We start from the raw sequence: 13,366 nt of genomic DNA, 5'->3' as shown, positions 1-13,366 counted from the left end.
CAAACTAACAAATTTAAAACTAAGAAAGTAACAAATTAAAACCAATAATCTAACAAACTAAAACTAAATTTAACAAATAACTTAAACAATTAAGTAGTTAACACTTAACAATTAAGAACAATTAACATTTAACAAGAAGTCAAGAACAATTAACATTTAACAATGAATTATAAATGTAAAATTACCTTCAAAGTGGGAGATTAAGAGGATTCGAGTAAGGACTGTAAGGAGACGGCTGACAGAGGACGGGGATGGCCGACGGCGATGGTCGGAGTGACGGTGCCGGAGTGCGGGAGTGACTGAGTGAGGCTGCCGGAGTGCGGGAGTGACCGAGTCAGGGGCTGAAATCAGGTAAGGGGTGGAGAGGCACTGTGTTGTTTGTGCTGGTTATGTTTTTGTGTTTGTTTAAAACCCTAACTGATGTTAGGTAAGTTGGTAAAAAAAAGAAAAAAAATTAAAAAAACGAGATTTGATCCCGCGACCTCCGGGTTACAAAACCGGCGTGTTACCAGTCAAACAAACATATCAAATGGTTATATGGTGGTTCCTTTCTAATTTATAGGGTGGTTCCTTTATTATTTTCTATATATAATTACACTATTATTTCAAAACTCGCGTGGTTCCGAGGAACCACCCGATATCACTGTAGATCCGCCCCTGGGCTCGTTTACACCCTACATTTTCCCATATTGTATAATTTTCTAATGAACGTTTAGCATTACAACTAAAATTCGGAAACTAATCGCTAACTTATGTTTTAAAATAATTTAAGAGACCCTATACGTTAAGAATAATTCTTTAAGCAACTTTTATCCCATTCAACATATCTGATGAGCTACACATAAAAACATAACCCAAATCACCCATACATAGCTGAAAGAGCCAAAATCATAGTAACAATGCGAAAACATTCAACTTCTGTATACCGGATTTATATGCCCGTATACCCAATATGACAGAAAGGACAAGGGTACGTTAAGTAAATAACTTCTTTTAGGGGTGTAAATGTAGGAGCCTAATGTCGATTTACAACATATTAACAGAAGTTGGAAACTGGAATCACAATGTGAGCAAACTATATACCAAATTACAAGAAATGAAGTTCAAAACGAGTGTTGCAGGTCATCGCAAGTGAACCCATAAATAAACAATTTCCCATCCCAATTAAAACTATACAAATGCGGTACTTCTAAGAACTTATGCTTGCCGGGTACAGAGACTACCTATGGCTGTTTAACAAATCGACCCGACCCGACCCATGAAATCCAAAATTTCACCATCATCATAAGAGACTTCTTCATGGTGAGGAACTGAGGATTACATGTTTAGGTGCCTCAAATATAACAAAAGGGTTCTGTACAGATGACTCACTTTTTTATTAAGTTTAACCATGTTTTGTCAAGCCGGAAGTCGGGATTCCATGTTTATTGAACCATTCAGGCATGTGAAACTTTTCATACAGCACAGGCCTTACATCCCCTTGCTGAGATAGTTGCTTTAAAAGAGGAAGAAGGACCTCAAGAAGCTGATTATAATAATATGCATCAAAATGAATATTGGTAAGAAAATGAGAATGTAATAGAATCATAACAAATTTTGAAATATGGAAAAGAGCGTATCAGACAAGTTTGATAACAGAAACTATAACTATAATAACAGTAAACAGCAAGACAATGCAGTGTACTAGTCAGTGGTCACTTTTTACTGATATATAAAACATACCTTTTAACTACATACTGCAATACTATTACCATTTCTTAGAAAAATATCCAAAACAAGCCAAGCCGTTTGTGATCTACTCAAGATCAGCTTTAAAAAAAGCTCGAATCGAGCCGAGGTTAAACGAGCTCAAGCCAGCTCGCAAGCCTACTATTCATATAATTTTGTTTAATATATAAAAATATAAAATATATGTTTATATAATAGTTATATTATATATTAAATTATGATAAAATAACTAAATAATATATATATATATATATATATAATATTTAAACATGTATATACTTAATTATTAAATTAAATAATAAACGCGCCGGGCTCAAGCTTAAGCTCTTATAAGTTAAACGAGCCAAGGTTGGGCCCGGCTCGCTTACACCACTACATGTAACGATTTAAGTCACCATACTTTTAACATTTTTTTACCATCAATGATCGACCGCGTCAAACTGCATACTCAGATAAAAAAAATATAGCACGTTTCATTTATGATTAAAAAAATAAGTTGCATATATCTGTAAAAAAAATGAATAGCACATTACGTTTTCTTGCAGTTTCCTGTTTTAGTAATCATCTAAATGTTTTGAATATAACGATTTAGGAGACTATAAACATTAACATTCAACCCATTTCTTTCTTAGCTTAACTTTTTTATTTAATACACTTGAAATAAGATCTAAGCCAAATTTATAGCATAAACTGTTTGGCAAGTAACAAGATTTATATTTCGTATTCAATGTACCTGGTCATCATGTGGTTGACCAGCAGAAAAAGGTATGCATGGGATTCCATTGACCGGTTGCAATAAGAAACTAAATGGATTATTGTCCACAATCACAATTCTGCAAAAGTTTGTTGATATACACGAAAGATCCTTCACATGCTCCCTGAATTCGCTGCAAGCCAACAAAAATGGATTTAAAATTTAGTTGATTTCTACATCACATTATCATGTGAACTGTGGATATACTGATAGAAACATGTAAGGATGATGACTTAAATAAATAGGTAGGGATGATGGTTTCAATTCATTTACGTATTAAGAGGTCAATGTGCGTTGTGTGCTATCTCATTTCTTAAACGGTTTCAACCGATTTACTTACACTTTTGGTGGACTAGACACAGATTGTTTTCTTTGAGTTAGTGTCGTATAACTCAGTAATATATTGAGTCATCTTCTAAGTTGTTGAAATAACTACCAGTCTGGTAAACGGTGGGGTTGTTTATAGTTGAGGCCATTAAATCCCAAACCTCTATAATCATAACACACATAAGTCGATGTCTCATAACCGAACATGTGTAACCAATGAATGTTCCTCCCAAGTCCTAAGCAATTAAATACAAGTAATAGTTAACTAAGTTGATACCCAACTTTCAATTAAAGCTATTAACTTTAAATGTTTAACACACGAATACGTGTTCATACATACAGTAAAATTGACCAAATAAACTCAATTAAGTTGACCAACAATTTCGCAAATAAATACTTGAAGATGTCCTATGACCAAACCAATAAAGATCTTTATCAGAAATCATGTAATAAATGTACAGAGAAGTTAGAAACTTATAAATATATTTAACAAGAATAAGATGGTATGATACTAAGTTTTGAATAATAAATTAGAATCCAAATAACCTTTTGTCACCATAGAATCATCGAAAACCAATGACTCAAACAAGGCAGTTTAATTAATGGTAACACCCAATCCAGACATGGCGAAAAAAGATGATGAAATCACATTCTTTTGGAATCAAAAAAATGTTCTTTATAAGGTACAAAGTAATTAGTTGATTCTTTCTGAAATTGTTGACATACATGTTTCAAGAATCTGTTTATTTCATTGTCTAAATCAACTTGATTGTGATTATCTGAATTGTGACACAAACACGATGCTATAAAAACAAAAACAGCCAACAACTTTTTATAGTTTTTAGATTAAACTAATTACGTTTTAATTACATCAAAAGTTGCATAGATTGTTGATTATCGACCATTCAACATGAAAAATTTTTGACCGACTCCAATAGAAGGAAGCAAAAAGTTCATGAATGCTAGTAATCGAACTTAATGCAAATAAAATTTAAAAATCAAATTGATAAGAGTAAAGAAACATCCGTAAGGGAGAGCAGAAGAACGAATTTAGAATAAAAAATAAACGTGGTTCTTTACCTTTTCAATAATCCCCCGCCCAAATCCAAACATGCAGAAAAATAAGATAAAAACCAATTTTTTAGAATAAAAATATGTTCTATAAAGAGCATGTCAATCTCTCTATTACTATAGAGACTACTTTAATGCTCTCTACAACCTACACTGCTACTCAAGGTTCCTTAACAACAGCAAGAAAGTAACATCTTCGGAATTTATAAAGAGCATGCTTTTTGTTCGAAAAAAATGCGGTTTTACCCTTTTTTTTGCATATTTGACGAGGGATTATTGAAAAAGAATAGATCACACTTAATCGTGATTCTGGATTCTTTCCTCCTCACACCCATATGTATGCTTCCCTTTTCTATCATGTTGATCTTTTAATCTTATTTGCATGAAGTTTGATTACCAGCAGCCATTAACAAACTGATTTTAATTTGATTTTCTGCTTCCTCCTATTAGATTTAGTCAGATTCTTTTTATGCTGAGGAGGGTATCATAACAACCACATATGCAACTTTTTATGAAACTTTAGCCTAACTATTCTAATTTAAGATAACGTTTTTGTCACAATTCAGACACTTAACATGAATATCAACATGTTAAGAAACCAACTCAATACTTTGAAATATACAAGGAACATATTTTTATTCTAAAGAAGGAGGTTTTATCATCTTTTTGTTATCAGTTCAGTTTTCTATGTCCAGCTCGTTTCAAAACTCAGTATGTGATTAGTAAACAGTTAACTTTTGATACTTAGCTTTCGATGAATAACCTTTATGTTGTTATTCCGTATATCTGCCCATTGAGTGTTACGTTCATGCATCACACGTGCTTTGTTTTAATGCGTGCCACTTTTTTTATGTAATATAATTTACGAAGATTACAATTTACTTATGAACAGGCCGGTTTGGGTTACGTAGTATCTTAATTCTTAAACGGGTTAAGTCAAAATATAAGCCTAAACAAGTCCTAAGAAAATTACAAAAGTTGTGAAGAGCATAATCACTTACGTAGAACATGTTGAAGGTCGATAAAGTCTACGACTAAACCTGTTTTCAGCATCTATTTTATCAACAAGCGGCTTGGCATAACCTGCAATGGTTCAACAACCACCACCAAAACAAATCAACTACAGCTTTCTACAACAGATAAACTAAACAAACTGAAACTGAAAAGAAGTTTATTGCAGACCTTCAAGGCCAGCGGTAAACAGCACAAGATCAGCAAACATACTAAGTTGAGTAAGAAACTCATTCAATCCAGGACGCTCAAATACTGTCACATAGTTAACTTTGGGTTTGCCTTCAAATTCCTTCAATACAGAAATTCAGATATCATAGTTAATTACTCCACTTTGAAGTTTGAATCACGAAATAACATCCATAAATGATAAACATGAATTTGTCACCTTATCAGATGATACGCATTCCAACTCAAACCACTTTAAACCTGCATCTATGGCTTGATGTCGAATAATAGCAGGCAAACTAGAAGTTTCATACGCACATACTAAAGTTTCATCCAGATCCAGAACCACCTGCACAGTCAATTTGGACGAATCAATTACAGAATTAAGGTGTTTGTAATTAAGATTTAAGATAACCAATTGCCATCAATTTAGGGCTGCAATCAAGCCGAGCCCAAGCACGATTCGATTTTACTTAAGAGAGCTCGAGCTTGAGTCGTGTATTATTTATTAACTAAGCATTTTCAGTAATATTCATATATTTGGAGAAACCTTAAACGAGCCTAAACTCGAGTCGAGCTCGTGTGCAGTACGTCAACCAAGGTAAAGCTCGGCTCAAGCTTGGTTGTGTGGTGTGAAATGAATACATAGAAGTCTAAAAGAACTAAAGCTCTAGCTGGTGTTGAATATTTGAGAGTCAGGCTTTTGCTCATTTCGAATCGATCCTATCTCAAATCAGGTCGGTTCGTTTGCATCAAATTCCCTCAAAAAGGTAATTGAAATTGGTAGGGAACGATCTATATAGAAGTGAGTAATTAGAATCCTAAAAACCCTAATTTTCCTAACAGAATGAACGTCTGCTAGGTTAAAGTAAACATACCGTGAGCTTCTGCTCAGGATCATATTCTTGAGAGTCAGCCGGAATATGAAGGGCGTGAGGCTCCGTGGATTCGCACAATTCAACGACGGGAATCGGTTCAAAGGACGGCGAAGAGTAATTAATCAAGGAAGGAGTGGCTCTGATGATCTGAAGGAAGATCTGGAAGAAGAACGATAGCCAGTTCAACAGTGTACGCCATGCTTGTAAGCTCTTCTTCGAAGCGTACACTTCGGACTCTTGTTGACCGACCTCCACCATCGCTTTGTTTTGGTTGGTTGGTTGATTGGAGGAGTTGTTGAGTGAGGATTGAGGTTACAAGGCTTTTTACCTTGTTTTAAGTTTAAACTTATAATTATTGTGTTTTCGTGGCATTGAATACTTATCTCCTTTTTTATATATAACTTGTTTTTTTGACGATTACCTTTTCCGGTTGTCTATCCTTGTTTTCGGATTATATCTACTATCGTACAATTGACATTCTTGTCGCTCGTTGCACTGCTAGATCAATCTTGTTATACTTCCCGTTGTAAAACTAATTGAACGTTTAGTGATCCCTTGGACGAGAAACTTGGTTTGTGTGTTTTAACTTTGTTGAATGAACGGAAAATATGATTTGTGTTTGAGTTAGGATGCATATCATCTAAGTATTATCTATATATACAAAGAGTTGTAAACTAAGAACATGAAGATTGTATGTATTTTAACTTTAATAATTTACTAGTTCTTAAAAATTTAATATTTTTTTACATATGGTTGCTTATATTCGTACATTCATCTATTAAATAAATGAACAAAAACATGCATATTTTCTTAATGAACAAGCAAACAACAACGAAAAATTGTTCAAATTAATGTTCTTATACGGTCTATTTAGTTAAACTTAAACGATAAGCATTAGCAAGTTTATTCGATTCTCTTACTATTCTACTATGTTATGAATTACAATATGTTGTTTACAGATAAGACTTAACTTCTAATTACTCTAATTGTTCTTTATTTCAAATTAGTCGCATTCTTTTTTAATAAAACACTTTTGACCACTTTTAAGTATAAGAAAATCTATAATCTATAAGGAAATACAACTTCACCATAAAGATATAAATTTTAATTCTTCTTTTGACACAAAAGCAAAAATATAGTAACAGAAGAGTGTCTAGATTACTATGAGTTGAAACAAAGGTAGTAGAGTTAAAAAATCATTAAACTTTTTGGTCGAAACATAAATTAACAAACTTCAAAATGAGGATGTGTAAGTCATCAAGGCGGCTACTGAGGTGAGGTTGTTGACTATGAGTCGACGTAAAAGAGGAAAATCAGGAAAGGAGTAAATTATGCATTCACCTCATAAATAATTTTTATGAGCTTAAATAAATCCACATAAATCAATAATTTTTAAAATACACCATCTTTAATATATTTATTAAATTCAGTTACAGTTTTCTACCAATGAGCTTTAACTTAACTGATATCGAAAAGGAAGTGAATATTTGAACTAAATACAACAAGGTCTTAATGTTGGAATTCGGTTGCACAATGGGCATTTAAGTAGCGGGTTTTCTCTGGAAGGTGGCCTTGGGCTACCCCGCTTTGTCAGCGATCATGAACTTAAGGGGTTGCCTTGGGCAACCAGGCTTTATCGCTATATTTGTTGGTCGTTAAAAAAAGCTACTAGGTTTCACACAAAAACACAGTAGTAGAACAAAAAAGTACATGAAAGAGGACAAAAGAGTTACTGTAAAGCTTCAATTAAACATCAATTACATGAGAATCAAATGAATTTATTAAAATCGAATTGTACAAACCTGGTTGAGGAACGAATTGAGAAGAGGAGCAACTGGTGGCTGAATGGATTACACCTTGTGTTTTATAATCGAAGAGAGGGTATATAGGATGTAGTTGAGAGCTGCAAAATTGATGGTAGTAGTGGTGTAGTTGAGAACTGCAGGGGTTAAATTGATGGTCGCAGATGTGTAGTTGAGAGTTGCAGGGGTTTTGATGGTGGTAGGGATGCAGTTGCGAGCTACACGGGTTAATTGGTGGTGCATGGGTTAGTTGAGAGTTACTTGGTGGTGGCAGGGATGTAGGTGAGAAGGCTGTAAGGCTATGTGTAGTGGAGGGCTACAATAGGGGGCGAATTGTGACATGTGGCGCCCAGTCAGCAAGGAGTGGAAATTTGTTTTTGGGGTGTAATGGTGTAGGGGCTACAAGTTGGGCCCACAGTTTCTTTTTTTATTATTTTCTTTTTATAATTAAACTAAACAAAAAAAAACCAATTTATTTAAATAATTAGACAAAATGCATTAAAATTAAAAAGAAATACAAAAAACTTAAAAAACATAACTAATAATGCATTAAAATTAAAAAAATTTACATAACTAAAAATATTAAAAAAACATAACTAAATAAAATACTAATATCCATAATATTCGCGCATTTTTTCCATTCGTTGTCGTTGCAATAATGCGGCCTCTTTGTGTAACCCGGCATCTTTGAGGGATTTGTATTCTTCACTCATTTCCCGCAATTCCAACATTTGGGCAATCTTTTCGCGTTGTTTGTCTGTTTCTCTCATGGCATCGTTGAGTTCCTCGACACTCTTTTTGTGTTTTTTGATGATTTCTTTCATGGTAGCGGCGAGTTCCACGAGTGTCGGTTGGTTCGGGTTGTTTATAGGATTCATTTTGTTAGATTTTTTGAAGAAGGTTTATGTGTTATATAGATGTGAAATGAAGAAGAAGGATATGAAATGGAGAAAAATGTATCTGTTTATATAGATATATAATATATTGTTTTAATTTTTTTTTATTTTGTACCGTTGTCAAACGGTCAAAATAATAAAATATTATTATTTTCTCAAGAGTTTAGGCGATAAAAAGAATCCGTCCCCGCCCCAAATCACCCAAAAATCGTCGGGGGGGGGGGGGGGGTTCTAGCCCCAAGTCGCCCCTTTTCGCCCAATCCAACGCCCCATTACACTTGGCCTAATGGATATCACTCCTCACCAAACCAAAAGTTCGTAAAAGTTGTGATTCTTTAACTTTTAAAAACACTCATTTTTACACTTGCCAAGAAGTTAAAATCCAAAATAACTTAACTGTTGCCAAACACCTTTTAAGAGCTATTCACTTTTTTCCAAAAGTTATGCTTATTTGATTTTTGAAAAGCAAAAGCACTTTTAAAAAGCTTCATTTTGAAGCTTTTGGAGTGGTTTTGTCAAACACATTTTGTTTTTCAAAAATCAAATAAGTAAATAAGCAAAGCTTGAAAGCTCACCCAAACACACCCTTAGTCTATAATCAAGTTACCCGTTGAAATAAAGAGGTCTTAACCATACTTATTCCGTGAAACGATCTACCCTCTTCACCCGGACTCGGTTTCTACAGCAGATGTCATCTCCATCCAAACTTAGTATTTGAAGAGGTTGCCCACAAATGTAGAACACGCCGTTATATCATTTTATGGTTCTTTTTCATAAAGGTACCATGTAAAGCTTAAGTTTTAAATGCTAAAAATCAAACTACATGCATCGACAATCGTGTATCGTTGTACATTAAAAATCATTATAAGTTAGAACATTAAATCAAGCACGTGGGGTCAGACGTGTCTTTATATGAACATGTATCTAAACAAATTTTATAATAGTTAGATAGAATTACAAATTTTGTCTTTTAAAAAAATCAAATTACGGTTTGTGTCCTTTTTTGAGTTTCATTGCACGCGGTGTCTTTTAAACATTTTTTTTTCTACACTTTATGTCTTTTACGCTAACTGAGTTAAAAAAACTCAGTTAAATAACAACATGTGTGCATGGCATGTGAGGGCTTTTTAGTCATTACACTTTTATTCTTATACTACCAATTAAACAAAAACAAACTAAGTTACAGTGGGTCAAAGCTCATCTTCGTCCCATCAATTTATCTTCTATCTCCCTCCAACCACCATACCACAACCACTCCGGCCACCATACCCTCACCCACCCCCGTCGCAGAGAAGGTTTCACAAATCTCGAACCCCCTAACCTAACCTAACATAACCCTTATTATTACCCCAGATATTCCCAAATTGGCATCAAACATAGGGTTTGTAAAAGCATCAATATTTGACAGATCTGGATGATGGAAAAGCGTCGATGGAGATGGATTTTGAGGTGAATCAAACGTTGGTGGTGGAGTATGGTGACTGCCATGGTGTTTCAGTTATGCTCAGATATAGTTGATGTTAACATGTTATCAATTATCATGTATTGTTTATGACAGAGGATGAATGGGAACGGAGGCTACTATTCAAAAGGCGGTTACGGTGGCGGCGGTTATGGTGGTGGCGGTTATGGACAACAGAACCCGGACGGAGGCATGTGTGGAGGTGCAGAGGCGTCGGCTTATGCGTCGGTCGTGGCGTTTCCGGCGAGCCCAATTCCATAGATTCAGGGGTAGGCGGCGGTGGCGTTTCCAGCGACAGTTGCAGGCGAGTCGGTGGCGTTGGAGTGGTGGCGGTGGCTTCAGGCCGACGGAATTTAATGGTGGTGATGGCTGTTTCCGGCGAAATCCGGGCAGATCTCGAACCACCATTGATTTCCGACGAGCTCCGGGCAGATCTCGAACCACCATGAAATTTAACGATTGAGGTTGTGCCTTCAATCTAAGTAGACAACGACGGGAAAGGGGGTTGGTTTGGTGGTGGTCACGGTTGAGAGAAGGGGGTTGGTAGTGGTGGTGGTGTAGAGAGAGAAGAAGAAGAGAAGAGAAGAGGAGAAGAGAGAGAGTGTGTATATTTGAACCACTCCGTTGTAATGACCAAAAAGCCCTCACATGTCATGCACATGTTGTCATTTAACTGAGTTTTTCTAACTCAGTTAGCGTAAAGGACATAACGTGTAGGAAAAATATGTTTAAAGGAAACCGCATGCAAGGAAACTCAAAAAAAAACACGAACCGTAATTTAGCTTTTTTTTAAAGGACAAAATTTGTAATTATGTCTAATAGTAAATCAAAACTAAGACACCTTTATACACACATGCCTCAAATTATTTACAACCAATTACACCCGAAAAGTTGGACACATCATTGTAATGTGTTAGATAAATTGTTACTATAATTTTAGATGCATTCAAGTGTTTTACACGCCGATCCTTTATAATTGTTTCAGTATTTCCAAGTTGTAAACCAACTTTTTCACATGCTAAGTCTTTTAAATTTGGTGTGGGTGCCATTCCATCGGAGTGGTATTGATCTCATTTTTTACAATGCAGTTCTAGTAGCATCTTTTCAATCTCAACTTTGTTGAGATGTTGATCCTTAGGAACTGATAAAACACAGAACCAAATATGTACAGCTGAATAACGGATTTGTACTAAACTGACTTATGTACTTAAATAGTTACAGCTTTTGAATACTTGTGTTGATTGTTCTTGGTGTTCTTGTTATCCCGTTGAGTACCTACAATAATCCAATACTTATACTTTTATGTGATTCGATCCAGACTAATATCAAGTCAGGGATGGTGGTTTGGCCGAGATTTCAGGTTCAAAACAGCCAAATCTCGGCACATACTGAGACTTGACACCAGAAATTATTTTTTTATCTAACATTCATTTCAATAAAAAAGAAGTAAAAAAGGGTTGCATACTCTTGCTTCATGCCACACATGCATTATGAGGAAAAACAATAAAAATCAATGATAAAATATGATTTCCCTGAGTTAAAAGAACTCATGCAATTGTCAAACTTGTATACATATATATGCATCAATACTTTGAATTGTGTATATATGGACCAAAAGGAATTTACATGATATGTAAACAAGCAAAACAAAATGGTCAGAATGCCATTTTTAATATGCAAAAAAAGACTAATAAACAGAAAGGAAGCACAAGAATGATCATCAACCACTCACGCTAATTCGAATCAAGGTTTGCAATAACCAACATGATGCAACTTGTAACCAGCCACGCGGTGACTACTCAAGGTATGGACCAAGATTCCATGAACCATGTTGGTGCAACCGAGCGACAAATGGGCCACTTGGGTTTGAACCAAGATTCAAATGTGATGGCTGACTGATGAAGAGAGCCATGGGTGCTGCAAGGCTTCACTAGCCGTGGGCCGGTTTTGAGGATTAATCTCTAGCAAACTTTTCACAAAATCAAGAAATAATGCATCAGAAACTTGAAGGTGTTCTTCCAGTGATGCATTTTGTGGGATTATGTATTCCATTTGATCGGTTTCCTGCAAACATTAAAGCCAAACAAATGACACGAAACCAGTCACATCAACTGAAACCATATACATGTTTTTTTCAAATCGTATTAATACACTAATTATTTGTTTATACAATATATATACAGGATCATAATCATTCCAGAACTTCCAGATAGTTTAAGAACTTTTTAGCAACCATCATTTTAGTTATTTATTTATATTTTTAATATTATTAAAGCTAGTTTTTGTCATTCATTATTATTTATATGCAAATTGGTTGTAACACATATGTAAACTTGTGATCATATACATAATCACAAAATTACATATAATAAATGACATAACTATCCTCAAATGATATTAAATATATAAAATAAATAAGTAAAATGATTGGTTCTTAAAGAGTTCTTAAACTATTTGTAACTTCGGAAGAGATTCTCATTTTAGAAGATTATGTCGAAAACAAACCTCATTTATGTGATAAAGATCAAAATCTTTGGTAAAATATTTATCAGTTTCTTGTCCATTCTCCAACATCTCAATATCAATTGGCCCGAGCATTCCAATCACTCTTGCAAGCAAAATCGCAACTTCATCATTTGGAAATAAAACCTGGTTTCACATAAAAGTAATCAGGTTAATTACTGACCTAACCTCCTTTGACTTTGAAAGTCAAAACTTTATTAGCAAATAAAATCAATTCTTTTGTATTTATCATAATTGTCATATCATTTGAATATTTGATCCGGTTGTTGACTTTTCCACACCAACTAAATAAACGGTAGCACTTTATTTGAAATTAAAAGTGGAAAAGTTAAAAGAGAATGAAGAACATACATCACCCGTATACAGCTCTGCTAAAATACAACCAAGAGACCAAAGGTCAATCTTTTGGTCATACGGAAGCCCAATAATGACCTCGGGAGCCCGATAAGATCTAGATTGCACGTATAACGACAAATTGTCGTTTTGAAAACAGCTGCTTCCAAGGTCAATAACCTTAATCTCACATCGGCTATAGCTTTTGATAAGAATATTTTCAGGTTTCAAGTCACAATGAATGATACCCAATTCATGTAAATACTCCAACGCTTCCAAACATTGCCTTGTTATCACCTGATTTTGACATTCAAAAGTCAAACTTTCTGAAAATCATTACAATTATTTAATTATACATTAAAGAAAGTACTAATTTTTCAAACCTGTATCCTGTTCAATGTAAAGTACGGCTC

The 13,366-nt window shown here is 34.6% G+C and overlaps 2 protein-coding genes across 2 annotated transcripts; both read right to left on the bottom strand.

Annotated features, from left to right (window-relative positions):
- Positions 1-855: 855 nt before the first annotated feature.
- LOC143618303 (uncharacterized) lies at positions 856-6,213 on the bottom strand. The gene is made up of 6 exons (XM_077090568.1): positions 5,938-6,213; positions 5,280-5,408; positions 5,063-5,183; positions 4,882-4,963; positions 2,462-2,615; positions 856-1,525 (listed from the first exon to the last, which is right to left on the bottom strand). Exons 1-6 carry the CDS (start codon positions 6,193-6,195, stop codon positions 1,385-1,387), a joined length of 885 nt encoding a protein of 294 aa, XP_076946683.1. The 5' UTR covers positions 6,196-6,213; the 3' UTR covers positions 856-1,384.
- Positions 6,214-11,243: 5,030 nt separating this feature from the next.
- Positions 11,244-13,363, bottom strand: LOC143618302 (uncharacterized; the record flags this gene model as incomplete). Its single annotated transcript, XM_077090567.1, has 4 exons — positions 11,244-12,161; positions 12,603-12,746; positions 12,972-13,250; positions 13,337-13,363. Coding segments are annotated over 4 exons (636 nt in total), but the record flags the coding sequence as incomplete, so codon positions are not given.
- Between the last annotated feature and the right edge of the window lie 3 nt (positions 13,364-13,366).

This window comes from Bidens hawaiensis, unplaced genomic scaffold (assembly GCF_021521415.1).
Source record: "Bidens hawaiensis isolate Kalapana, Puna unplaced genomic scaffold, B.hawaiensis_p1.1 tig00068451_1, whole genome shotgun sequence".
NCBI classification, from domain to species: Eukaryota; Viridiplantae; Streptophyta; class Magnoliopsida; order Asterales; family Asteraceae; genus Bidens; species Bidens hawaiensis.
This window is presented reverse-complemented; position numbering and strand designations above follow the sequence as displayed.